The following is a 27,945-nucleotide window of genomic DNA, read 5'->3' as shown; positions in this document are numbered from 1 at the left end:
CTTTGCATTCCACGTCGGGGCCAACAAGATGCAAATCAGATCCGGAAAGGGAAACGCCTCCGTGCGCATATTAGTCAACCGGATACGCCGTCCCGAGAAGGAACGCGCGCCACGCAGTCCATGATTAAGGTGTGCGGCCGTGTCTGTAATTGGACAGAGCCCATTACTCCGGTTGTCTGTTCGGTCTCACGCCCCCATCTGTTTTCAGCCGACGCGATGACGCCCACTTATTCCTATCCGTAACATCGGCAGTTATGAAACTGCGTGTACTTTCTGCCGCCGTTCTCGGTGCAAATGCGACGCGGCTGAGCGGAGCCGTGCGGAGTAAAGCAAAGCCTGACTGATGTATTCATTTTTACTGATTCCCCGCAGAACGCGTGTCAGACTCCGCGATTTGTGCGGCGGGGTCCCTCGACGCCTTGCTTAATGCGATGTAAAAATGAATTTCTCTCAGAAATCTCATTGTTCTCATTCACAGAAAATGTGCGCCCAATGCCTCAGCGTGCCGCCTCGACCAGGGAACAGATGTTATGCGCCGACTGCAACGTCCCAGCAATATATACGAGAAAATGTACACACATCAAAGTGCTGTTACTGTAATGGCTTGTATTTTAATTCGACACTACAATGCTATCAAGGTCAAGTCATGCGGTTATAGTGTTAATAAGCATTTATTATGGCCATATGCTTATTATCAGTCAACAGAGGCACAGGCTGCTGGTGGGTGAAGACGTGAGGTTAGGATGAGCCTGAGGGAGAAACAGGTGAGAAACACTGAGCTATTAAATAGTGCATTGCGCGCACGCTCACACCACATCCCCTTTGATCTCTCCTATTCCCCCATCGGTACCCAGCGTGCGGTAACACAGGAACAAAGGCATGAGCGGTAGGTCAAACATCGGATCCAGAAAGAAAACGGTGTGCCTCCACCCCCACACACACACACACCCCGAGGTAGCGTCCAGTAACCTTGAGCTCGGCTGTGCGTTCGGCCATCTGGGTCCTTTTCCTCCATGACTAAAATAGCAATAAAAGCGCACGGTATTCTGATGAGCTACTTGCTGTCACAGACCGGGGAAGCGAGCACAGAGGTTTCATTTTCCCCTGACCCTTTGACCCCTTTCCTCTGCTTCCCGCCAGGTTCCCGCCATCGTCCGCCCCGTCTCCGCTCTGAGGTCACCGTGCAAAAAAAACAGCGTGTAATACGAGCGGGGCTCCAGGGCCCGGCGTCCGGTGCGCCGGGGAGATCGGGTTAACCAGATCGTCAGGCTGTGCGCTCCACCCCGAACCCCGCCCCCTCTGCCGCCTTCGTCCCCACCTTATCAAAACCGCCATCAGGGGGTTCTGAGCACGCGATACAAGTGTACGGCTCGACGGACATGCAATCAAGCCGTGCGGTCTCCGAAAATAAATAAACAAATCCACCGACGGCTCCTGATCTCAGTGGCGGGGTGGTGTTCAGAAGAAGACGTCGAAGTGTGACCCTCCCCCTTTTCTGTCTGGCACCCCCCGTGCGTGCTGGTACACGTATATTGGTTTTTCCACTCACGGCTTCCTGAATGAGGCTAATTGCCTCTAGCCGCAGCAGGCAGTTCCAATCGCAGCCAGCCATCACCGGCGTATAATAATGAAACAGTCTTTGTCCGTGATCTTTAATCACCCTCCTGCTGCTATGTACAAGCTCGGCGGGAAGCTTAAGACCAAAAAATTCACAGCCCAAAACCCCCTACTGTACTGCAGCTAAAATTAGCTAATGACATGCATTAGTTATTTCAGTAAGGGGCCTAGATCATAAACGCTGTCTGCTATGCTATTACTAAACTGGGTGTAGTGTTTAAAAGGGGAAGGGCAGAAGCTGTTTTCAGCAGGAAAAGGAGGCTGAAAAGGAGGAGGAGCAAAGCTGTGCCTGTCTGCCAATGGGGAACAGAGACTCTGGATGCTAAAACATTGAGTTTCTAAAACACTGAGTTTCTAACAAAGGGTGTAGAAATAAATATGGACGAAGTGGCTGTGACATCATCCACTGACTTTCCATGGGCTTGTGAAAAGTGATATGAAAATGTGGAATTCCCTCCGTGTTGTACAGATTGGAGCCAGAGACTGCACAGCAGGGAAAAGGGGGGACCCTAATATGGGCATGTAGTTCAGTCGTCCACTAAGCGCTTGAGATACAGTGACTCGGCAGTGACGCAAACAGTCCCTGATCCATCCACAAAATGTTAAAATATTGTCCAAATAACACAATAACTTGACAAATTGGCACATAGGGAGACATTAGACAAAAAATAAATAGCTATTGCGACTACATTTTCTTGTGGTAAAAAATGTGGGACTTTTGACAGTATTTTAACTGTGTTGGTACCATTGACTTACATTTTAAACAGGTAGCTGAAACACCTATACTGGAGCGAAGCCCACAAACGCTAGTGAGCAACGTCTCTCAACGTCTCTCAACGAAACCAGGAAGCAAGCTTCAAAAACCAAGCCCATGTTTGGCTGCTTGGTTTTGAACTGCAGGGGCGAGGTAAGCGTTCATGTCACATGTCACCATCTGAACTGCGTCCTTTGAGCGACGCACTTTCCCTGTGCTACTGCATCTTCGCACATGCTCAGTGTGTAAAGCACGAGCCGTGCGATTGGTCCTGGGTCCCGGGCACTGTCCGTCTGCCGAGACAGCGCAGAATACCACGGCTCCAGGATCCTTTGTGTGCCACTTTCATTCCCGCCTGACACCTCGTTAGAAATAATTGAGAGGGACCTGGCTGCGTTCCCTAGCAACGGTCTACCTCGATGGCTTGCGTTTCAGCAAGTGGAGGTGTGACACACAAGAGCCGTCCAGATATAACCTTTATGAAGGTCACTATAATAATTGATCTGCTTGTTAGTAGTCCTTGTCTCTGCAGCTTAAATATTGCACTTCTTTTGTTTAGCTATCATCCATTTACACTTATTAATATTACCCAAGGATGGTTTGAGCCATGAAGTTCATAAAAGTAAGCCAGCAGCAAAATCCAGAACTTGAACCAGCAACGTCTTAATTACAGCATCCGGTTCCTGAACTTGACCAGGTGTCTCTCCTCTTAGAGCACTCCATGTTTAGCATCTTGGTAAAAATGTATCAGTCCCCCAAAACATGTCACTACCATGGTTGGGTAATTGGATTGTAAGGCCGTCTCTTTGGGAAAGCACTTTTTTTTTTTGCTGTTGGGTGCTACGTGAAGCATCTCTTTTTGCTGACTTGCAGTTTTTTCCCAACACCTCCAGCATTCACCCAGCAGGCCATTCAGCCTTAAAGGCCGGTGTGCTGTGATAAGATTTTCTCATTTACCCAACCCCCCCAAACCCCCCTGCCCACGCCAGCCACTGCAGAGGGGAGCAGCCTAGCCCTCCAGACTTCACCCCCTATCTAGTCTGGATGCACGCATGTACTTTCCGGGGCAAAAGGGAGGAGCCTCGCCTGCCGTGCGGAGCCAGCGGAGGCTCCCTATTGGTTAATCGATCTGTCTGTCTCAGTGTGCTGGTTCTCCCCCCCCCCCCCCCCCCCAATGGAGCATTAAATCTTTTCTTTGATTTAATGCTCCATTGCCATTTTAATCTTTATTTTTGCCTCTACCTTTAACAGCATCTTAACAAACATAGACTGAGGAAAATTCACCTTATAGGAACATAGACAAGCAGTGTGAGGGGTGAGGTAGGGGGTTTGGAAGGTGGGTATGGGGGTTTGTGGGTGGGCATGCAGGCTGGATTCACACTGCCTAAAGTGCACTAGTATTTCATTTCCTTCCACAGAAACCACAGAGGACAGCAGATGTAACACACTTCAGGGGCAGATATTTACATTGTATGTCATTAGTATGTGCAGTCCAGCTCTCCAGTGGTGTGTAGTTCTCACGTCTGTCTGTCATCTCTCCTGTGAGGAACAGATATGTGTGCACACAGGAGCCCGTGCGCTGCTGGGGCCCCATTTAACTGCTGCTCCCTGGCCCCCAAAGGACAGACCCCAACTGAGACAAACCACCACCGTATGTCACCACCACAAGCACGTGACAGGGACCGGACACCAAACCTCCCCCCACTCTCCTCAGATACAGACAAATTATTAAAGATTCTTTGGGAAAAACTGAATAGAAAAACAAATAAATAAATACTGAATAAATAATGCTCAACTTACACCTCAATCTGATTTCTCGGATTGCAGGTAAAAACCTAGCTTTCCTGGCTGAGTATCTGACCGGATCAGAAAAAAAAGGAATCCAATTTTTTTTTTTCAAAACTCCCCTGCAAGGCAGATGCATTTATGGCAGATGCGAGGAAGAATAAAAAGGAGTTCTGAAACCTACTGGAGTGCAATAAAACAAACAAACAAACGAATAAAAAAAGAACGGCAATAGCTGCCACAGAGCGATTGCCACCTGAAATGCGAAATAATCAATTTGTGCCTTGTGATGCTCGTTTAAACGTGCCGCCTGAAACTGAAAACCCACCAGAAGACACGAGAAAGGCGCAATTTGACGCAAAACAAATGAAGGCTGTGAGTCCCTTACATAAGGACCTCGGCCTTCCTTATCACAAACTGTGATGTATTACTTCGCCCCAAGGGGATTCAAAGGAACAAACCTCCGATTCACAGTATAATGCCCTGGTGTTCACCGCTCACATTGCTGCTCCATTCCAGGCTGCCAGAAGCTTACGTTCAGAATGCCTGGGACTTCATCGACTCAGATTGCTTCAAACTGTTTTTTTTTTTTTAATCCCGCTTTAAAGGTAGTTTAAGGTAGTTTGAAGACACAGGTAGATTGAACGAGGCCCAAGATAATGTACCGTGCCAAGTCTGATGCGTACACACCGCCACACGTCGGCTTCACATTCAATGTTTGGACTTTTGGAGTAAATTAATATTTTGTAGTTTATTTCATTGTTTAGGCAAAGTGCATATGTGATATTTTTTTGTTATTTTCATTTCAGTTTGTTACATTTTTCTGCACCAGCACTAGTTTTTGCACTGTAGAGGGTGCTTGACAAGAGCTTTGACCGCTTTGACAAAACTATGCAGTAGAAAAAAGATTTAGGAGCTTTTTTCAAATTAAATTTACTCTGATTATTCCTTTTCTCTCTAACAACCCACACATTATAACCAGTTACTCCAAAGCAGTTTTCGGATCTGCATTTTGTTCGTCCCTCAGAATGAGGTCAGTGGAATGTTCCCTGAACACACATGCCATCACATGACGCCTCTACAGTCATCCACATTGATAGGTAAATTGTCACTTAACGATAAGTGACAGACATTTTCACACACTTTCCCATGCTGTATTCAGTGTGGTTACTATAATAACAGACATATGGCAGTGGCATATATTTACACAGTAGTGTTATATCATTGCTTATTTTATCCGTGGGAAGTAGCCTTTGCATACTGTATAAAAAAGTGCAGTTATATCACTGGTGTAAAAAAAAAGATAAATAGAAGGCTATTCATAGCAATGAAATGCAACAGTTTGCAACAGGAGGCTAATATAAATGGAATAGATTAACAGAAAAACTGAACAAAATGTTGTGACTGAATTTAATCACGGTACATTTCTTAAGTATCCTCTGTGATTGCTTGGTGATGCTTGGTGTAAACTTGTCCATACGGAGAGACACACCTTTGTGTATTAACAGAGTTGGTTGGAACGGACAAGCAGCGTTTCGCTTTCTGCGCAATATTCGGAAGGTTTTCTCAACTCTGTTCAAGGACTCCTCTGGTGACATTGCAGTACTGTGTTCCAATAAATCATTTGTCATTGATGAGTTTAGAAGAGCAGAAGAGTGCTTGCCTAATCTTGGAATCCAAAAATTATATTAAACATTTTTGGAATCCAGACCAGAGGGAGTTTTGTCAAGAATGCAGGCTAGTGTGGGGTTAAAATATTTAACAGCCTCAAGGAGTCTGTAGGCTGGCTGAAAATAAACATGGCTTCTAGGGTGCAGGGTGGTAATATGTTGTCAGCTTCTTGCAACTTCTCTTAATGTTTTCACATATTGGTTGTTTATTTTTTGGCTGCTGTGTGCCTCTCCTAAGCCAGTGTTTGGCATTTATTTTTCAGTTGTTCTTACTGCACGCTTCATGTATTCTGTTTTCTTTAATGTCAAACCAGCCAATCATTTCGGCAAAGTTTTTGCCGCTTTCTGCAATTACTGTGCCCCAGATCCTTGACGCACTACAACTCCCAGAGCTGTGTTAGCGCAGCAGTATTATGTCACATGTCTACCTCCTGGTCCACAAATCTGAAGCAGAACGTGAGCTGCTGGTAAGGTTGCAACACAGCCGAATATCAACTGTCCCATAGCATGGTTGATCTGGGAGTTTTATTGGTAGGTCTGAACCTTACTCTGTTATTGTGTTCTTTAGAAGCACTGTGTGGCACGACTTTCTGATGGGACAATGCTTATAAACCTTTTTAACAACTCCCACGACTCTGTCAACTTTGTGGAAAAGGCTCATCTGTGCCATCTGTTCACTTGTCTATGACCACAGACATGCCATCAGCTGACTCGACCAGTTCCTTATATACTTTCTTCATTTGCACCAGCAGCTCTTTAATGTTTCTAGTGGAATGTCTGCATTCGAAATTGTATTGGTCATGCATTGGATGACATCTCTGGCAACTACCTACCAGCATTTACTGTTGATTGGCTGTTTATCAGCCTCATGTCCTCATGTTGCTGCAGAATGCCGGCTGGCCAGATAGCAGAACACACATAGACACTATGTGCAGGTAAATCATTGCGCACTGATTGTGATATGGCAATGCTCTCGCTGACCTCAGATCAGCACACTTGCACCACCCCCACAAGGCGATGTTCCCTGAAAGCCTGACTCCACGGGGCACGTGCAAACGTCTCACTCCATGTTTCCTCTTTCACCTCATCAAAAAGGTGTTCCAGCCGCGCCCGGCGCGTACCGCCGCTAAGGATGTGCAAACAAGCGCGCCCTCCCCGCCGCCCCCTGTGACTCTGCGTGGGGAGGAAATCATTTCCAAATGGTGACAGACGGCTAGTTTACTGATGCGCAGGGAGGGAACTCAGACGGAAAGGAAAACATGACCGCAAGCCTGTTGACCTACTAAGCACTTCATCCGTAATGAGAGAGTGGGAGAAGAAAGAGAAGATTGAGAGACGGGGAAATATAGAGAGAGAGCACAGAACATGGCCGCTGGCCACAAACTGAGGGACAGGGAGTAATGTTAACACATACTGTAGACAATGAGTTAACACATATATCCGGATCTACCCAAGCAAACTACACAAGGTACTTTGTGTCCTCTTCTCAGTATCTTTTTTAATTATTTTCTTTTATTATTAGTATTATTATTATTATTATTATCATTATTTATTTTTCAAGTTACATTAATTTTTTCACCTAATTTACACATGATATCATATTACACAATCTAACATACACAAATACCACACACACACACACACACACACACACACACATATACACACAGACAAATTTGTCTGTTTATATGTTTATTCTATGTATGTTCTACTCATGCTTTGGCGATATGTGTCTATGTACATCATGTCAATAAAGCTCATTTGAATTTGAGAGAGAGATTGACAGAGACAGAGAGAGAAAGAAGGGGGCAGGGAGGGGGCACAGAGAAAGGGAGAAAGGAAAGGAGGGACAGAGAGATAGGATGACAGAGAGAGAACGGCACACAGTAATGTCAAGCCAGTAAAGCACTTTACCATTTACATTTAAAATTGAGAGGGGAGAAGGAGGGAGAGAAGGAGAGAGCAAAGAGGCAGATAGAGAGATAAAGTGTGTGTGTGTGTGTGGGTGGAGGAGGGTGGGTTGCAACACACTGTGCAATGCCATGCCAACAAAACATTACATGGAATTAAAACAGAGGGAGGAAGAGTAAGAGAGAAATACTGAAAGAGAGAGAGAAATAAAGTGAGTCAGAGGGGAGTAAAGTGAGAGGCGGCAGTGAGAAGGAAATGGAGAGAGAGAGAGAGCTCCGGAGAAAGGGAATGGGAAAGCAGAGAAAGATAGAGAGGGGGGGGGAAGAGAAGAGGCAGAAGAATCCTGAGAGCACAATAGAGGCAAATTGAAGCGAAATGAGATAAGGCAGAAAGAGAAGAGGAAAGGCGCCGGTGACACCGCGAGGGGAAGGAGCGAGAGAAAAAAAGGGAGCGGAAATTGCGGCGCGGCGTCAACCGTGCATCCGCTTTTTTTCCTTTTTTTCCTAAAAATCGGGCCTCGGTGCGCTCGTTCATTCGGGTTTCGCCGGCTTTTCGCCCCCGCGCCGTTAACGACAGGAGAGACGCCGGTATCGCGAGCGCGGTTCCGGCGCTTCCCAGCGAGCAGTGGTGGGGGGGAGGGGGGAGAAAGGAAGCGAGCGCGAAGCTAGCGTGAGTCATCGCTCCGTGGTGGCGAGCGATCAAAGGCTGCGCCCGGCAGGCCGAACGGGCGAGGGGTTTAGGTCGGGGCGAGGACGATTACGCCGCGGCGCTTATCGAATATCGCTCCCGCCGAGACCGCTCTGGCTGTGAGTGAGGCGGCGGCGGCAGCGTCTGGGCCGCGACCGCGCCGCGCGTTCTGACCGACCGTACGCGCGCCCCGTCGCTCTCCGCAGCCGTCTCCCGGGCGATGCGTTTTATCTGGCGGGCTGGGGGGGGGGCTGTTGCGGTCAGGAAACCTGATTGCGGCGACTGACGGCGTCCGCTCTTTCCTGCCGCAAGTGGCGTTCCGCTCAGCGAGAGCCCGCTGACAATTTAGCCGTCCTCCCCCTGAAACGAATGGCCATCTGAATCGTAAGCAAACACAGCCGAGGACACACTGTGAAGAACATCCTGCTCGCTGGACAGAAAGCCATGCGCTATAATCACAAGTAATATTGATCATCCAAGGTGCGAGATCACGAATATGTGATTAGAATGTTCCCTAACTGAACGTTCTAATGCTGGTGTAACAATCACTACGGGTAATTGGAAGTAAAGTAGTTCTAGAACTTAGAATTTTGAAGAAAAAAAAACATTCCACAAAACATGGTTCACAGGGCAAAAGGGAGGAGCCTCGCCTGCCGCGCGAAGCCAGCGGAGGCTCCCTATTGGTTAATTGATCTGTCTGTCTCAGTGTGCCGGTTCTCCCCCCCCCCCCCCCCCCCCAAAATCACTACTGGTAATTGGAAGTAAAGGAGTTCTAGAACTTAGAATTTTTAAGAAAAAAAAAACATTCCACAAAACATAAGGTTCACAGGGCTCAAAAAAAGCTGCTGTGGCACATGGGTGGTGGGACCTGAAAGGTTAATTACCACCAGGGAAATGACAAGATTGTGCAGGTGGCAAATGGCGTGCCCCAAATCTTTTTACTGTTATATATGTTCCGCACTCAGCTGCGAAAAGCTCTCCAGAACACAGAAACCTTCCCACCCAGCAGCTGTGTCAGCAGTTGCAGGACAGTGCATCTCTCTTGTTTTTATTTTATGTCTCCCAGTGCTGTAGTGTTTGCCCCCTGCCCCCCCACCCCCTGCTGATTTCTCTTGTTTTGGCTATTGCCAGCAGGTCTGCTGGAGAATCGCAGATTGCCCCCGGAGCGGATGAGGATGAGCCTCCCAGCCACCGAGGCCAGAGATCGGCAACGGAGCCGTCCTCATCCCCCCCTCCCCCGTCCCTACGGGGGTATCGCTAATAAACACGGGGGGTGAGATCCGTACCTCGCCAGGACCTGACAGTCAGCAGCTGAAACTCTACACCACATGTACAGCCACCCCCCCCAGCCCCCCCCCACCCCTGGGGGCCCAGGGGCCCAGGGGCCCAGGACCAGATACAGCCATGAGCAGCGGTTGAAAATAGCTTCCTGCGCGCGTGCGCGTGGGGTCAGGAAACCATCGGGGCTCAGAGCAGCGCGGTGTTCCTGCTCCCGTTTCCCCCGGGGGGGGGGCGTGTGGAAACAGTGCCGACGCTAGCCTTTTTCTCTCCCCACCTCTCTCTTCCTCTCACCTTCCGTGTCACACAATCGACAGTTCACGCAGTAGAGCTGGGGTAAAATAACCCAACACGCCCCCCCATACCCCCACCCCTACCCCACCCCACCTCACCTCACCGGGAAAAAAAATATATCGCTGAGTGCAGAGAACAGAGAGATAAAAACAAAGGAGACTAGTGCGTTTCTGTGAACTGACTGTTTTTTCGCCATCCAGTGTGCTTCCGTTTAGGGTTCGTTATGTTGCCATTTCTGGAGTTTGCATTGTACAATTGACCAATCGCAGCGTAAAGAGCAGCGTGATGGTGACAGCCAGAGTGATGCCGACCTACAGCACACTCGCGGAAGAGGAGGTCATAATCCCGGCCTTCGGGCCTAAAAAGGACAGGATGAGTCACCATTACTCAATATGCAGCGGTGGGTTTTAAAATCCCATTGGGGCCCAGGGGGGCGTTTTGGGAAGTTACGGCTTTAATATCGGCGCTGCAAGACTGACGCCTTCCCCGGCGGCCGTGAAGTGGCCGGCGCGAACGTATTTCTCCGAGCCCCGGACGTTTATCGCCTCGCGGTCGGAACGCATTTGCAGAGCGCTCTGTTTTCCCGCTATCGACGGGGGCGGCGCATCTGCGGGAGGAGGCGGGAGAAACCGCACATGTCCTGGGCCTTTCTTGGCAGCTCTGGAGTCTGCATTCACAGGGCAGGGCAAATCCGGTCTGACTCTGGATTCGCAGCATTCACAGGGCAGGGCAAATCCGGTCTGACTCTGGATTCGCAGTTCAAATACTGTAGCAAGCTTATGTTATCCGCTCCAGGGATATTTCAGTGCTTGCTTTTGTACATGCGGAGACATGTGTTGAATAAAAATGGACCTTTTTATGGATTATTAATTTACAGATCAGTAAATGTGTGCTTTGGAAGAGTACACTTTGGAAGACCTACTGCTGTAAGCATAGATAATGCACTCCATATCATTAGAAGACTTGAAAGAACATTGAGGTTTGCGCTGCTCTACGTGTTAAGCCATATCGTTATTCACAACTTCTTTTTTTGAAAAAGGGAAAGAATATTCTAAATGAGCCATTTTTAAAAGTAGGTGTCAGATGGTTTTTCACCTCTGAATGTCAAACAGTGCGTGGCTGCAAATGTATTTTAAAAAAAGATATGACTGTACTGCACAGCTAAATCATGCTGGATACTCCTTCCCTCTGCATAGATATTCTAGGTACCCCATGGGCTCAATGAATGGCTAAGCACTGTCCTTGGGTTAGAGGAAGGTTTTTGTTTACACATAATAGTTGGTGTTTCTAATTGAAGATCAGTAAGCTGATCCTAGATCAGTTACATATTTTCCTCATGAGAGGTAAGCTTGTGTAAACCATTACAGGATCAATGGCTCGTATTATAGTTGCTGTAGGTCTCAGATTAGGGTAGGGTAGACAGGTCCTGGAACAGCCTAAAGGCAGACTATGCAGGATTTTTTAGCCTATGTTTATAATCAAATAAGTCTCCTCCTCCTCCGTCTTCAACCCTACCCACTCACGCCAAGTAAGCTACTCCACCTAATGTAGCTAGCAGGATAGCCCGAAGTAACATTAGTACCGATTGACCGTAAGTGCCATTAAGAAGGTGGATTTGATTATAGCTTAGTTAAGTAATAGTGCTTTTATGGTTGGAACTTCAAGTTTGAAAATTTCACACCCTCACAAAATGCCAGCTTCACACTGCCTGTAACGTTACTTACAGGTCCAACAGAAAACAAGACAACTCCACCTTGCTTTTTATCCCCTTGATGAACTTCAGCTGACACCACTGAGAAAAAAGCAACTCCGAGGTTATCTCTAGTTTTTTGCTGTATCTGGAATTATTCGCTAGCTAGCTGTGCAGCTACAACCACCCCACCCCACACAGAAAACAGTGCTACACCCAGACACGTCCCAAACACATTTTAGAATAACAAATACAGGGAAAGGTACATGAACTTGTGTAAAATAAAGTGTGTAAAACAGAGATTGTCAGAACATCATAGATGTGCCTTAGCCTGATTATTTTATAATATCTTCAAGGGAAAAATCCTATGCCTTTGAAGTCTTTCCCATACAATGGCTGTGTTTGAGATTGGGGTATGGTTAACAGATCCAGGACTAGCTGTAGGGGGCGGAGTTCTTTACCTGGATGGTAGGCGGGGACCTCTGCCTGCGAGTGGTGGTGGTGGACAGGGTGGTGGTGGTCTCGATGAAGGTGGTGGACATCTCGGGCGGCACGGACGTGGTGGTGGCGGCCCCGGGGAGGGAGGGCACGTCCCCCACCAGCCGCACGCTGCCGTTGATTCGCACGTTGGGGTTCCCCTCGGCCGCCATCTTGAGTACCTTGAGGCCGTTGTAGTACAGGCCCGACAGCTGGCCCTGGTACGGCCTCCTGCGGTCGTTTCCGCCTATCGATATGGTGGCCTGGGTGTTGAAGATGGTTAGCTGCCGGCCTGCGGGGAATGCAGGGACAGAGACTATTTAACCCAAGGGAGGTACTGTAAGCTCCATGCATGTGTCCTCATATATTTAAAAAGCCAATCAGGACAAACATCTCCCAGACATCTTTACTTAACCAGCATCTTCCAAAACAAACTAGTTTTTACCACACATTTTCAACTCCTTCCAACTTGTATACTGCATATTATGTATACATTGTATAATACCATATGTTATATTTGGAGGACATTTAGTGTCAAATGTCAATGTTCAGCCAAGCCACCAATCAAATGGACAGAATGCCCACAGGTCGATGTTCATATGCTGAAGGAGCTGAAGTGATAACTGTAATGAAAGTACTGGAAGGGCAGGCTGTTTTCAAGAGAGCAAGTGACGCTCAACGGGATCCATCTACTGGGAGGAGAATGCCACTTATCACAAGATCACGGTCCTCTTTAATTATAATCATGGCTTCGAATCAAAATGCAGCAACAAAGAATCTTTTTCTTTTTATTTTTGTCCCAAGACCACCTCGAGCATACAATGGTTTAATACAAGGGCACGTTGCATTTTATTAGGGAAACCTGAGAGGTGAATGCTACTTACCAGCTGCACCTATTATTACACAGACAAAACTAAGGAGAAGTAATATTCAGTTAAAGTAAAATGCAGGATGAATTCATTATGAATTTTTGAAGACACTTGTGACATGTTAAAGCAGCAATAATGGAAAGGGATTTGTAAAAAATGAAAAATACATTGAGCTTTGTTACCTTTATTCGTTGTCATTATGTTAGCATATCGCTGTACATATTACTTAATCATTTTATACTTGTTTCTTCAAGACTTATTTTTCCTAAGCTAAGACCAGTTAATATAACTGCCTTTTACCAGCAGGGTGAAAATACAAGAGATTTTAATTTAGAATCTGAAATATAATACCTACAAGACTGCAGGCATAGCACAACATGGCATAATTCAAAATCTCATTATGCCGGCGATGGAACGATAACAAAATTGAAACATGGACTTAAAGAATGCAGTGTGCTCACTCATGCATAGTGCATCTCCAATGGAATTTGTGTTTAGGACTTGTTAAAGGGACTTTATGATATACTTAATCAGTTTAGAGTGATAGATTTTAAATACGGTTTAGAGTGATATTAGCCCATACTTGAAATTCATGCAAAATTGTACCAGGAATGACTGGCTTTCATCCAAGCACAGTTTAAAAACTGTAATCATGCGGGGTAATAATATCGCTAGCATTTTTCGCTGTACATCCAGCTCAAGGGAATGCTTTTTCTCAGCCATTTTTTAGAGCTTTTTTTTATTAGTTTATGAACAGTTTAAGCGACCTTTTATTACTGGCATGCTACTAAATATATTTATTCGCTTGTTCATGCATAACTTTATAATGCATCACACATTTCCCAGTCCCTTTAACTGAATGCCAATGAGTTCAAAACAAGTTATGTTTTGACAATGAAAACATATGCAAAGGTGATTCAAATGAGAAAAAAAACCCATAATATTAATGTTTCTTTTTCTTTCTTAGATGTTATTTAAAGTTGGAATGAATAAAAAAAGAAGAAGAAATGAACCCAAAATGAAGAAAAGAAAATAGCCATTAAAACCATTTAGAAAAGGTTAATAAAAGTTACCTTTCTCTTGTAGCCATTCTTCTACCGGTCGGGTATATTTGAATGGGATTTTCTTATTAGCCATTTGATAGCGTTCAATGTCACTGCTGCCTTCAAAGTTTAAAAAACAGCTTAATTCAGACCACAACCAAAATTTCAGCACAGTGTCTATTTAAACTTTTCTTCTTGCTTTAAAGCTTTAAAATATGTTTAGTCATTTTTAAAGGGAGTTATAATTTATTATTATCTTTTTAGTTGCAGTGTTTAAAGATGAACAGTACAGTTGTATGGTTCAGGCAAATATTTAGAGTTGAATGAAAAATCACTGTCCTTATAGCATATAACATGGTTATAACATGGTTATTCAAATGCACATTGTTAGATTAGCCAGCAACTAGAAGACAAGCACTGAGTCAATTTTATTTACTTTAATATATAGGTGAATTATGTATGCTATTTATAGTATATTTTATATGTATGAATCCTTATTTAGGGAAATTATTTAGCCATTAGTAAACAAGTCCTTCATTTAAGAACTTAATAGTGTTTCACCTGCACTGGACAACACCTGCTTTTTAGCCCACAGTCGAAGAAAAGCATATTGACAGTCACGCTGCACGGAAAGTGGCCAAAACAGCAGTGGAACACAAGGAGGTTGGTTTCTATGGCGAAGCGCGTGTCAGAGAGCAGGGCGGTGGCGAAGGAATCCCGGGCAGAAGCTGCATGTCGACGAAGGGGCTGACAGAACAGCGAGGGGGGGGAGGGGGGTTACATGCCCACTGCAGGGGGTACAGTACACTGCGCTCCTCCTGCTGTTTGTACATCGGTGTCAAGTGGAGAAAGGACAAGGCACCCTGGAGCGAGCAGCGAGGATCCAGCTCTGGGACTAAAGGGGTGGGGGGCTGGGTAGCGCTGGGACGGGGAGTAATGAGCAGGCCCGCCCCGCTTTGGAGCGATCCTGCTGTTTTTTCAGCATAGCTCTCAAGATGCCCACGCTTCCCTTTGAGAAGCCTGCACTCCCAATCCCTCGCAGTAGTTTCAACAGTATGTTATACCTCATTCAAAGCACGAGTCACACTATTCCTGTCAAGCATCACAGCTTACGAGAACCCCATCTGGCAATGAGTGTGAACACCAAGCGGTAAACAGGCCCGGTGGCCTGTAGAAGAATCCTTGATCTTTGGGTTTTGATCACTGCACTACACATTGCTACCCTCGCTCCTCCTGGGTTAAAGGGACTGTGTGAAGTCCCACATACAGGAAGGTTGAAGCACACAGGTGGAAGGTTAAAGCAGACTTAAGCCTACTGGTGGCCTCACTGCAAGAAGGTACAAATTCTGACCGAGGGCCTTTCTTTGTGGAGACGGTATGTTCTCCCTGTGTTCGCGTGAGTTTCTGCCAGTTTCCTCCCACAGTCCAAAGACATACAGTAGACTAATTGGGAGACTCTAAATTTCCCTTTAGCTATGAGTGCATGCCCTGCGATGGACTGGCCACCTGTCCAGGGTGTATTCCTGCCTCTTGCCAAGTGCAAGCTGGGATAGTCTCCAGCCCCCCACCGCGGCCCTGACAAGGAATGAGCGGTTTATGAAAAAAATAGATTGTAAGAAGTGTCACACAAGCTGGGATTAACCCAGCAGGCTCGGATGGCGCACTATGGGGTTGCCGTGTAGTCCTGGGACCTGTAATAGTGAAAGAATATTGCAGGGAGATGGTGTTCTCTGCTGGAAGCGCAGCTTCAGTCGGGAGAAACAAAGACAGTTTGACAGTGCTCCTATTGAAGGAAATAAATAATGCATTTCTTCGGTTAAAAAGAAATGGAGGGAAGCTAAGAGGCTTCAAAAGAGAAGAGATAACAAAAAAAATTCTTTCCACAAAGTCTTTTTTTGCCAGAAACTTCTGTGAAGATAAATGGTGGCAAAGTCAGCTGCGCCCAAGGTACGGTTTAATCTTTAATCTAATCGTGTCTTCACAGGACTTAGTGAGAATGGGTGAAAAATCTTCTGTTTTGAGAGCTGTGAAAAAAACTAAAAATTCATTAAGAAATATTTAAACAGAAAAAAAAAATTCTTGTTCAAAGCTGTGAGCTGTGAACTCGGAGGGGATGTGGGGTATATCTGGGAGTGGTCCTCACAAGTGGGCCCACAAAAGAACTGGGTGAGGCGGGGTTCTGGGTGTTTGGTGGTGGTAGCAGGAGGGGGGGGGGTGTAGAAACGTTGCTTGGCACGCTGCCTTTTATTCAGAACGTGGAGTGCATGCGGTGGAACTGCTGTGGACACAAGCATCTGCATCCCTTTGAAGCTGAAGCGATGCCAGGAGGGGTAAACGCGGGTGCCCACCTGCCTCTCTGTGCCAACGCTTCCTTTGACAGACGGAACTTAGCGCCGTTCGCGCGTCTGCTTCCCACGCGAGACAAGGAGATGAAAAGGCGGACGGCCCGTCATCCCCCTTCCGGCCCCTCCCCCGCCTGGAAGGGGAAAGCAGAGCCGATTCGTGCGGCTCAAACCTGGGAGATTCCGTCTGCACGTTCCAGCACGGACCTACAAACTGCCGCAAACGCACCTTTCGCAGGGCTCGTGGGTTCCAGATTCGCGTTTACTCGGCTCGCTTTCAAAATATCAAAAGATAAACAGACGCATCAGAAGCCGCGACAGTGGCGCAGACATTTTTGAGCGCGCACGTGGATATGCGCGCGTGCGCGTTGAGTTTCGGTGTCTGTGTGCGTGAGCGCGTGCGCGTCTGCGTGTGTGTGGAGCCGTTCCCTCTTCTGTTTCCTGCCGAACGAGTGTCTGAATCGCCCCGGCTCTGATGGCATTATTCTACCAGAACAAATGCTGCTTGCGGCGACAATTGGCTCCACTCATCTGGCAGTTGAACCCAGCGGGCTCTTCTCTGTAGAAACGCTATTCCTTTTGGGATGTTTAATGCCACAATCCAAGAGCTCAGGAACCATACTGTGCAGGAAACAGAGCTTCTCCTTGTACTTCACATTCTACTGCACATTTACACACTAGAGTAAAATATATCTGCAGACCTGTGTGCTGGAGTAGCATTTACACACTGGGGTGACAGATATCTACAACATTTATATGCTGGAATAACAGATTTCCACAACATTTACACACTGGCATATCACACCTGCTGTAATACTGAAAAACACATATTCACAGTCTTATCATGCTGCAGTAACAGCTATCCACAGGACTAAGCTGCAGTAACAGCTATCCACAGGACTAAGCTGCAGTAACAGCTATCCACAGGACTAAGCTGCAGTAACAGCTATCCACAGGACTAAGCTGCAGTAACAGCTATCCACAGGACTAAGCTGCAGCAACAGCTATCCACAGGACTAAGCTGCAGTAACAGCTATCCACAGGACTAAGCTACAGTAACAGCTATCCACAGGACTAAGCTGCAGTAACAGCTATCCACAGGACTAAGCTGCAGCAACAGCTATCCACAGGACTAAGCTGCAGTAACAGCTATCCACAGGACTAAGCCGCAGTAACAGCTATCCACAGGACTAAGGCGCAGTAACAGCTATCCACAGGACTAAGCTGCAGTAACAGCTATCCACAGGACTAAGCTACAGTAACAGCTATCCACAGGAGTAAGCTGCAGTAACAGCTATCCACAGGACTAAGCCGCAGTAACAGCTATCCACAGGACTAAGCTGCAGTAACAGCTATCCACAGGACTAAGCTGCAGTAACAGCTATCCACAGGACTAAGCTGCAGTAACAGCTATCTACTTTGGTCACTGTAGTTTTATGGTTTCTGTAAGTGGCTGGTAGGAAAAAACCATGATCAGTTCTTATTAACAGTTCATCTCACATTGCATTTCTAAAACCTATAAGGGATAGGACCCAAATTTCATTGCTGTGACTTCACCACTTGGATTGGCATTCAAAATGGCTGTTAATTCCCACAATGAAGAAGTAGAAAAACTCTGTTTAATTTATTCTCCCTATTATCCCCATTATTAGGGTGCAGGAGAACCTTGGCAGGAAATAATCGATAATTCATTGGAGCAATCAATTGCCTGGCCTGAAAATGTGATGAAAAGCAGATCTCTATGCAGTGAGTCACAATGTAGGCTACATATAGAGAGCTGGATCTTAATGCAGTGTCTACAGAAGCACAACAAGGTTTCATTTTTGAATATTTGATTTTTGGAGGCACAGAATAATCTAATATCAAACTAACTGAGCATAAATTGCACCTCCCTTGCTAATATATACTGCACATAAAGTGCAAGTGAACTTTAAGTTTTAATTGACGTTGCAGTATTAATACCTGCCTGTAATTTTCCATGCTTTATTACTGTATACACAGAGGTTACCCCACATGTGGAAAGGAAGCTATGAAGCCATAATTATATATAATTCAGTAACTGAGAAGCCAACAGCTCTTACTGTTGGCAGAATTAAATTCAAGCCCTGAAATGTCCCTTTTCAGAAAATGGCAGCATAACAAAAATGAGTATTCTGCTCATTAGAGTAAAGAGTACTGGACACTTCTGTACGGCAAATTTCCCAGACCTCTGAAAATCCATCAGGCTAGGCACCTGTGTAACGCTTCACAAATGACAGAAATGGCTCTGTCTGTCTTAAAACAGTATGTTTCTGTTTTTTTGGTGAGAAATAAAGGATAAATGAACACTGCTGCAATTGTACAGGATTATGACCAGGCATTAATATCAGTTATATGACAGAAAGCGGTTCAGAAGCACTAAAGGGAGATGAGAGGGACCTGGTGCCTTTGTCCTTGCATTCACTTTTGCTTTCCTATGGGAGGTTCTGTTCTTTGGGGCAGCAGAACCAGATTGGCAGAGTTGGGCAAAGAGTTTTTGCAAGACAGCTGCATATCCCCCACCTCTACAAACAGCACCATCCCCCCACCTTTTCAGACAGCACTCACCCCAACACTTCTGCAGACTGCACCACCCCCCACCTCTAGACAGCACCACCCCCCTCCCCGCCCACCTCTACAGACTGCACCACCCCCTACCTCTAGACAGCACCACCCCCCTCCCCGCCCACCTCTACAGACTGCACCACCCCCCTCTAACCCACCCTCCCCTTAGACGCACCACCCCACCTCTTCAGACACTCTTACCCCCAAATCTACAAGCCACCACTTTCACACTTCCCAAAGTCACAGACTGTCCACCTAAACAGCACTCACCATCTCCACTTCCGAGCCGACCAATAGACCCATCAGGCTGAAATAAATCTCCTCAGAGCAATCCCTTGGGGAGAGATATTTTTTACCCAGTACAAGAGGGAAAAAGAGAGTCCACAATGTCTCAGAAACCCTTGGAAAGGCAAGGAGTCCTGAAAATAAACACTGGCCTGATTCTGTCTCGCTGTTCCTGCAGCCGGACCAACGGAGGGGAGGGCGTGCAGATGAGGGCAAGTGCAAAAATTCCCGTTGCCCCGACGACACCTCGTCTAGCTCAAGCGTCATCCTGTCCCGTACCCCGTGTTCCCCTGACCTGTCCCCCTCTCTCACAAACATGACCTGACATGCATTCCGGTCCACTACTCATCTTGGGATGGCTTTTTGTTCTGGTTGGTTTGCTCCTGTAACAATGCTGCTCCCACGGTAACCATCTTCTGCCAGCCATCTCAAGAAACAGTTATCTGAGGCATGGCCACAAAATATCATACTGAGAGAAAAAACAAAAACAAATATTGTTAGGAGCATAATGTAATACAACCACATAATGACTATCGTAATAAAGTCATTTTTTCCCTCTTTTGTAAATTGGTAGGCAAAATCAAAGTAAGTGGTTTCTTTTTATAAATGCCAGTCAAATATCGAATATAACAAATGCTTGTCATAAATGCGTGACGAATGTATGGCTTTTGCTGCGGATATTTTGTCTGCTATTTTAATAACCTTCCTAACCTGCTAGACTGAAAGAGAAGAGTACTATCAATATTATGGGCTGACTAAACTGAACAGATATAACAATGTCACCTCTGAATGCACCCAGAAATGGATGGGACTTCACATCATAGTGTAGCGGACACGCTAAGGACAAGAATCCCGCATTCTCACAGCCCCCCCTTCCCCCACTCTCTCTCTGCCCCCCCCCCCCATCCTCTCCAACCCACCATACCTCACACCTCTCCACAGATCCCACCCCTCCCTGTTCACCACTTCCCAACACGTGCTGTGAAACACGAGATGAATTCCATTCTTGATTCAGTTAATTTCCCAAATGAACTGCAATTCAATCGATGAACGGAAAAATCCTCAAAGAATGAAATAGGCATCTCCAGTTCTCACCACTTAGGAGTACTCCTACCATTCAGGTAAATGGAATTCACAAAATGATACTGGAGACTCATATGGAAAATATGGAAACATTCCCTCTGTACACATATATAGTGGTTATATGAATGGGAGACTAATTGTTCACCATTAGGTAGGTGGTCCTTGGTCTTTAAACACTACATATGCTAAAGTACGTGGACACCTGACATCTCATCCAAAATTATGTGCATTAATATGTAGTTCGTCCACTCTTTAATGCTATAACAACCTCCACTCTTCTGGGAAGGCATTATACTAAATGGCGGAGCATTGCTGTAGGGATAAGCTTCAATTTGGCCAGAAGTGCATTAATGAGGTCGGGCACCCATTTGGGCGATTAGGCCTGGCTTGCAGTTGGCTTTCAAATAGGTCCCAAAGGTGTTGGATGGGGTTGAGGTCAGGGCTCTGTGCAGGCCAATCAATTTCTTCCACACTGTTCTCGACAAAACCATTTCTATATGGACCTTGCTGTGTCTCCATGGACACTGATATACTGAAACAGTAAAGAGCTTCCCCAAAACTGTTGGGGAAGCATAACATTATCTAGAACGTGATTGTTTGCTGTAGAATTAAGATTTGCCTTCACTGGAACTAAGGGGCCCAGCCCAATCCATGAGAAATAGACTCAGACCAAGGGGTGTAAAGATATTTTGGTCATATAGTGCATGTCATGATTGTCAGTAACTGCAAATATGGTTCAGTGTACCAATGCACAATCAAAAGTTATCCTTGCTTATCCTTAAGTGAGATCTGCAATAGCTATTCTAAAATGCTCATTGGTAAAGGTACAATTAGCTTTTAATTGAGCATTGAAATTCTTTCCTTTAATATGTACTTTGACATCTAGAAGAGTAAACTTTTTTTGTCATTTCAATAATTATTTCCAACTGCATAATGTATGGATGTGGATCGCCATTATTGACAATTACATTGTTTTTAATCATAGAATAAAATATGCTCTGTGCAGTTACTGCGATGCATTCTTTATGAATGGAACTTATTGAGTGTTCATGTGCGTGCCCACTTGCTGAAACAAAGTGAGGCAGGAGAATGAAACTGGAAAGGCAGATTTCTCCATGCCTGTTTTGAGAAATGCCATTGATGAAATGACATAGCAATTCCTTTGTGAAATGCTATACAAACTGAGATAACTGAACAGATCTCATAGGTGTTAGATTGCAAGTTGCATTTTGGGTGAAACGAGCCTGGTCCCGGATTCTTTCTCCATGGCCAGCTTCCCATTTCCACACGGTCACAAGCAGAGCAAATAGTGTCACAGTTATATTACTAATATTATTCAGATGATGTTTAGTAAGTTCAAAAATAAGACAGTAGGCTTACACCATTACAGGAATATATCAAAATGGAAAAATAATCAAAAGTGAAGGGTTTCAGATAACCAGCAGGGTTTCAGTTTTTTCAAATATTTTGAAAATACAGACTTTGTTAAATATGCCTACCACAAGGTAACTGATCCATTAAGATTGACTCTGTATGATGCCCCCCTACAGTGGGTGAGACACTCTTAGTCAGACACTTCATTATGAAGCAGAGGCAGATCATTCAATGAATTGCTTGTCCTCTTCCTGAAAAAGCGCAACGACAGCAATCCCTGTCACCCTCCCGGCCCGCTGTTTGTGCGGCCCGCCATTTTAAGGTTCCAAAACGCTCAATCCCCGTGTCCTTCCCCTGAACACAAAGGCAGGCTTTGGAGCTTCAGAATTGAATAAAGGAAACTCTCAGGAAACGCCTTCCAGTGTTAATTAGGAAATGAAAGGTAGGCGACGATGGAGGAGACGTCTGTCCAAATCCACCGAATTGGAAAGTGATCGTTGATGCGTTGTCCAACATTCCGCTCATTGGCAGGATAGGGAAGCTTTGATCAGCTTGCTCAATGTGACGCATTTTACCTTTTGTTTGGGAAGGGGGATAGCTCACAGAGAGAGAGAGAGCTCAGGTATTGATTCTCGATAATCCCGCCTCATTTATAACGGCTCCTATAAATAAACGCGTGTTGCCATGGGGCTAGAAAGAGCTCACGCTCAATCTATGCAGCTAATCTCTTCTTCTAAGAATAAATAAAGGCCGGAAGTGACGGTGTTTCTAAAGGATTAGGGTCTCACTGGGTGAGTTTCCCAAGGCTTTTTCCAGAATTTTCCACAGATGCCTCTTGCATCTGTGTATCTCCAAACTCTCTCTCTCTCTCCTCTCGCTCTCTCTCTGTTCCTTCTCAGTCCTTCTAACACTCCCTCTCCTCCTACCTCCCCTCTCTCGCCCTCTAATTCTATCTCACCTTCACTCTTATTGTTTTTCTCTCCCTCTTCCTCTCTCTCTCTCAGTTCTCATCTCTCCTCTTCTCTCTACCTTTTTATTTTTTCTACCTCTTCCAAAGAACTTCTACTAAAGCCAGTCCAATCACCTTGAGGTAAGGGACTCAGAGGACCGGTGCACAGAACACAACCCCTCTCAAAAGTAAAAGCTTTTCACAGAGGTCTTGGTTTGTTCTTAGCTGAGAGGCAGGGTTCAAAGCCAGTAAAACCAGATTCACACATACATTTCACTTTGGGGAAGACTACCCGCTCCACTCAAACATTTACAACCATCCTGTAAAACGCACCAATAAGGACAATGTTTTCACACTCTCGTAAAATGCACCTGGGGGGGGGGAATATTTTTAACACAATGGGTCCGATACGTATGCAGAGCTGGAGACTGGGGCTTTAGCCGAGCAAAAGCCCACCATTCTGAATGCTAGTCATGTGCGCCTCACCTTAAATAGCCTTTCCTAACTCGTTCCAAAGACTAGCATTGTGGGCTATCCCTAGAGCTCAATGGAGTCTGGCAGCAAGACAGAGGCGCAGTGACGTGAGTGGATGCCTGAGCAGCACTGCTGCGCCTTCAGATACGAGGATAACTAAAAATATGGCAGTTAGCTAAAGAAAATGAATATTTTAAAATATGAACATGGCTCTAAAATGCGGGACACACTTCAGAGGGTTGACCAGACTGCCTCAAGAAACACTTTTTGTTTCATCAGCGTTGGAGTCCATATCCTACCACGACTAGGCTGTTTCTTTCACTGCCAGTAAGCACCCCCCCCCCCCCCCCAGAGCCTGTCAGAAATGGTCAAAGTCAAACAGACTGCTGTGCCGTTAATGTGTTCCCTGCTAGCAGCATAAAAATAAAATCCATATACCATTTTGACTTGGTTCAGGTGTTGCTACCACTGATTATAATAAGTGTCAAAAATAACCAGGCTACAGTTAATTAGTTAATTTCAACCTATTTTTTTCCCATGGCTTTTATGGCTGCATCTTTGTGATGAACACAAATGCATTCCCTCAGATTAGAACAATTCATTTTAGAGTCTGCCTTGTCATCAGCCATGTGCTTCACTTCAACGATTTAGAATCTTTCAACAAATTCTATGGGGAACATGGGATCCGCCTCCTCTCCCCCAAAAAAGTTACATTTATCAAGCTCATAAAACTCAAGGTGACAAACATTTAAATGGTATAAAAATGCTTGAATACATAATCAATTTATCTCCTGCATGCCTGCAGAAAATATATACTAACAGTTCCCAAATGAGATACGATTCCTCCTTTGCTCACCTATTTCTGTGCTGTGATGAAATTCAATCTTTCTGCAGTCATCTGAAGCCTTCTCAGCAGAAACTTACAAATGTCAGTCGGCTGGCCTACATTTCTCAAACAAGGATTCAGAGATCAGGAATGTAGAAACCGAGTGGGGGGGCAGAACGGGGCGGGGCCATTTCACAAACTTGTCAGAATTACAAGGTCTCTCAAGCCTCCTCTGTCTCCTTGAGCGTATTCGTTTATACGAACGATTCTCCTTGGGGTCGGGACACCATCCCAGTTAGCTGAGGTTTATAGAGGAGTGGAGGGTTCAATCCAGTGCTTTCCCACATTGTACTTATCTTTGAATAACTGGTCCAAGTCAGTGCTGCGCTTGTTTTTCTCATTTTAGCGGGTGCAGAATTTGTGATGATGTGCAAGGATTAAAAAAAAAAAATTAAAAAAAAACTTACATAACTCAAAGTTGCTCAAAGTTAAGCAGAGATCAGCACAGCTGTTCCGCTACTGGAAAAGCCTCCAAGGAAAAGCATAACTGTAAAAGCAACAGCTCCACAAAACTCCACCTAAGTGTCATCTGGTTCACAGAACCCCAGAGAGGATATAAATCAACTTTCACTGCTTCTGGAGCCTCCTTCATTCTGCTGCATTGTGGCATAATTATTGCCGTTATTGTATGTGCGAGAGATTTTGTGGATCCTGTTAAGTAAAGGGGCAATGGTCACATTTTGTGGCTCAAGCTCACCCAGTTCTTTTTGAGAAGGGTTCAAGAGAATTCAAAAGCACATGAGAAAGCCATGTAAATTGATGGTGACATGCTAACTGTCAAAGGAATTCATAAAATGGCATGATATCTGTCTAAGGAATTTATAAAATACTTGATTCGACATACTAGATGTGTAAAAATGGGTCAAGCAAATAATTATCAAACAAAGACATTACATTCAGAATCAGAGTACTATATTACAGTGGGCCTTGTGGTAGGCATATTTCTAGTAGACAAATGTTCTTTGTTGTAGAACTCCCATAAATGTTTCATCAAGAACCGAAGAGTGACCTAGTGATCACCCTCTGCCTGGTGATGACCCCCTGCCATCAAAACACCAAAACTATGAAATGCCTTGCTTCCTTTCTCTAACCCTGAGAGACAGCTAGGTCACATCGCGGTGTTCTGATCCACAATAAAAAGCCTGTACCACCACTCACCCCCACCCCCGGCATAGCCCCTTCAAAAACAGTTTCAAAAACCATTTCATAAAACACTGCCATGCGGCAAGCACAGGCTCCTCATGCATTATGCACCATGAAGAGAGAAGGATTCTAGGTGGGCCTGGATATTACCAGGACCACAGCACTGGGGTATAGGGGGGCTGGGGGCTCAGAGAAATTAACTGTGGCATTGCGTAGGAAGGGGTTCATTCAGCATTATACTACACTGCCACCCAAGTGAGCTGTGCTGGGGCTGGTCATTGCTCAATAGTAACCCCCTGGTTCACTGGGTGAACTACAAGCTACCTGCATTAGCAGCCCCAGCACAGCTCAACTGGGTGGAAGTGTAGTATAATGGTCAGCCAATTTGGCTTGTAACACAAGGTTGCACGTTAAATTCCCAGCTGGGTCACTGTTGTTGTACCCTTGAGCAATGACTTAAACTGACTTGCTCCAGTATATCCTCTTGTATAAATGGACAATATAAATTATATAAATGGACAAAAAAAAACAACATAAGCTGGGTAAATTACTAAATTGAAATTGGGGCTGTACTAAACTGGCTGTACTAAACATTTCATGCTTCTTTGCTGCGTTTCAGTGCAGCATATAGGTGCACATATTCATAAATACAGTTGCCATGTGATAAGCAGAGGTTACTGGGTGGCTTTGACATCAGTGTGATGGTGGAAACTCCTTGAGCGAGACTTTAAAAGAATCCACGAGCCCTGCAAGGACTGAACCCCTGTGATACATGAGCTCAGACAAATCTGCTTCTGCCACTGCTCTCGAATCTGAGGCACGGGACGTGGCGAGCTCGCAATCGAGCTGACCTGCAAAGTGACCCCACCTCTCAATTACATGCTGAAAATGAGGGGGCTGGAATCTGGTAAGAGTTTGCTGAACTGGTCAGGGTGGCTGCCATGGCGATGCTACGCATATTAAGTTCCGCCTGAGGACCCAGGCCTAAACCTGTAATTACAATCCTTCTCTTTAGATGGAGGACCGAATCAATCATTGCCAAATTACTGGTGTTGAAAATCTACAAATGAACCTACGGCATGAGTAAATGCAACAGGAATAGGCATACCGTCATCCAGCAGGATGAACGAGGTCCAAATGGCAACTGTCAGTGATCTCTCTGGGGAAACTGTGCATTAACCAAACAGGCTTTTGGATAGCTGAAGCCTTATGCATAGCAGCACCGACTTTGACAATCAGCCAGCTTATTAATTCTTTTGTATCATGGCAGCATCTTGATCTGAACATGTTTGACCACAATATTCTGTTCCTGAGCAGTGACCAACTACTGGCTGCTGTTTCTTAACCTGACTGAAACTTTAAAAAAAAATAAAAGCCACTTCAGCTTTTTCTCCCCAATCAGTTTTGGAGCACCTCAATAAGCATCTGCTCTCCTCCAAAGCATGCAGCATCAGCTGCCACTTCTTATGACACCACAGTTTGCAGGTGGGCTTGCATAGACATGAATCACAGAAAGGCACTCTATGCACAGTGACCCTCTATGCACAGTGACACTTTATGTACTGTACAGCTCAATGGGAGAACATGCAGGTGCATGGTCGACCAGCAGGGGTCGCTAGCATGCAATCATACTGGCTATCAGAAGCCCTCCCATTCCTGTTTGCGACCGATGCATGCAGTAGAAAAGTGCCTTTACCTGCAGAATGAACTACCCAGCAGCCGCATAACTTTATTGAAACGTGTACCATCATAATTGTAATTAGATCTCTAATCAAGCCCAATAAACTAGAATGAATGAGTATGTTTTCCTCTGTGCCTGTTTTATTTGCATGTAAAATGCTCAACACCGTAAAGATTATTTCCATAATGTCTCTTCAAAGAAGTCAATTAAAGTTGTTAGGTTGTCTCCCAGTATTGCTGCTATTCGGAGTTATAGACAGTGCACACTGCTGTGAGAGTGAGCTACCTGTTTTTTATATATTGCTGACATTCATGAATAAAGCCCATCTCAGTTTCATCAGGCACTGCCAGGACCAGCTGGTTTGCTGGCTGTCAATCATCCTGTTCACAGCAGAATACAGGCATAACTGCTAGAGTGAAGCCAGCGTGCAGGAAAAAGCTGCCTGTCACTCATGCATTGTTCAGCTTTGGCACTCATGTGAACTTGTGTTAATTTCTGCAGTCACTTTTGTCACAGGACTGTTAAAGGCTCCATACCGTAAGAGGGAGAGACATGATGATGGAAGATTGAAGATTTAACGCACAAGGTCACCCACACATCTCATTGTTCGTTGCTTCTGGACACTGGAACAAGAGGAAAGCTCGCCAGCCAGAGTGGGGGAAGTGGGGGGCAGTAGCGGGGGGACGATGTGGGGATGAATGGACTTTTGCCTCCTAATATTTTTCTTAAGCAACCACTCTTCAGAGGCCGCGTGAAATGCTTCCGGAAGAAACATCACCACTGTTATCTATTGGGCGACCATAAGGCAATCAATCAGCAGCAAGGCCTCGCAGCTCCATGACTGACGAAAATAACATGATCACATGGTAGGAGTGATCACGAGTAGGACGGAGTGTGGCACAGTGGGTAAGGAACTGCGCTTGTAACCGAAAGGTTGTAGGTTCGAATCCCGGGTAAGGACACTGCCGTTGTATCCTTGAGCAAGGTACTTAACCTGCATTGCTTCAGTATATATCCAGCTGTATAAATGGATACAATGTAAAGTGCTAAGTAAAAAAAGTTGTGTAAGT

General features: G+C 45.5%; 1 protein-coding gene across 14 annotated transcripts in view; it reads right to left on the bottom strand.

Annotated features, from left to right (window-relative positions):
• LOC135257011 (neurexin-3a-like) overlaps nucleotides 1–27,945 on the bottom strand; it is a 326,075-nt gene that overhangs the window by 31,006 nt on the left and 267,124 nt on the right. For 11 of the 14 annotated variants that reach the window (XR_010330570.1, XR_010330571.1, XM_064339341.1 and 8 more), the window contains 2 exons: nucleotides 14,106–14,195; nucleotides 12,148–12,455 (listed from right to left, as the gene is read on the bottom strand). Coding sequence is in view for 12 of the 14 variants with exons in the window: in XM_064339341.1 (XP_064195411.1) it covers nucleotides 12,148–12,455; nucleotides 14,106–14,195 (398 nt within the window). In the remaining 2 variants the exon portion in view is untranslated. The remainder of the gene's footprint in view (nucleotides 1–12,147; nucleotides 12,456–14,105; nucleotides 14,196–27,945) is intronic. The other 3 variants (XM_064339348.1, XM_064339349.1, XM_064339353.1) reach the window with 1 other exon arrangement.

Source organism: Anguilla rostrata, chromosome 6 (genome assembly GCF_018555375.3).
Source record: "Anguilla rostrata isolate EN2019 chromosome 6, ASM1855537v3, whole genome shotgun sequence".
Classification (NCBI taxonomy): domain Eukaryota; kingdom Metazoa; phylum Chordata; class Actinopteri; order Anguilliformes; family Anguillidae; genus Anguilla; species Anguilla rostrata.
The sequence above is the reverse complement of the archived record's forward strand: the minus strand, read 5'-3'. Positions and strand labels throughout refer to the sequence as shown.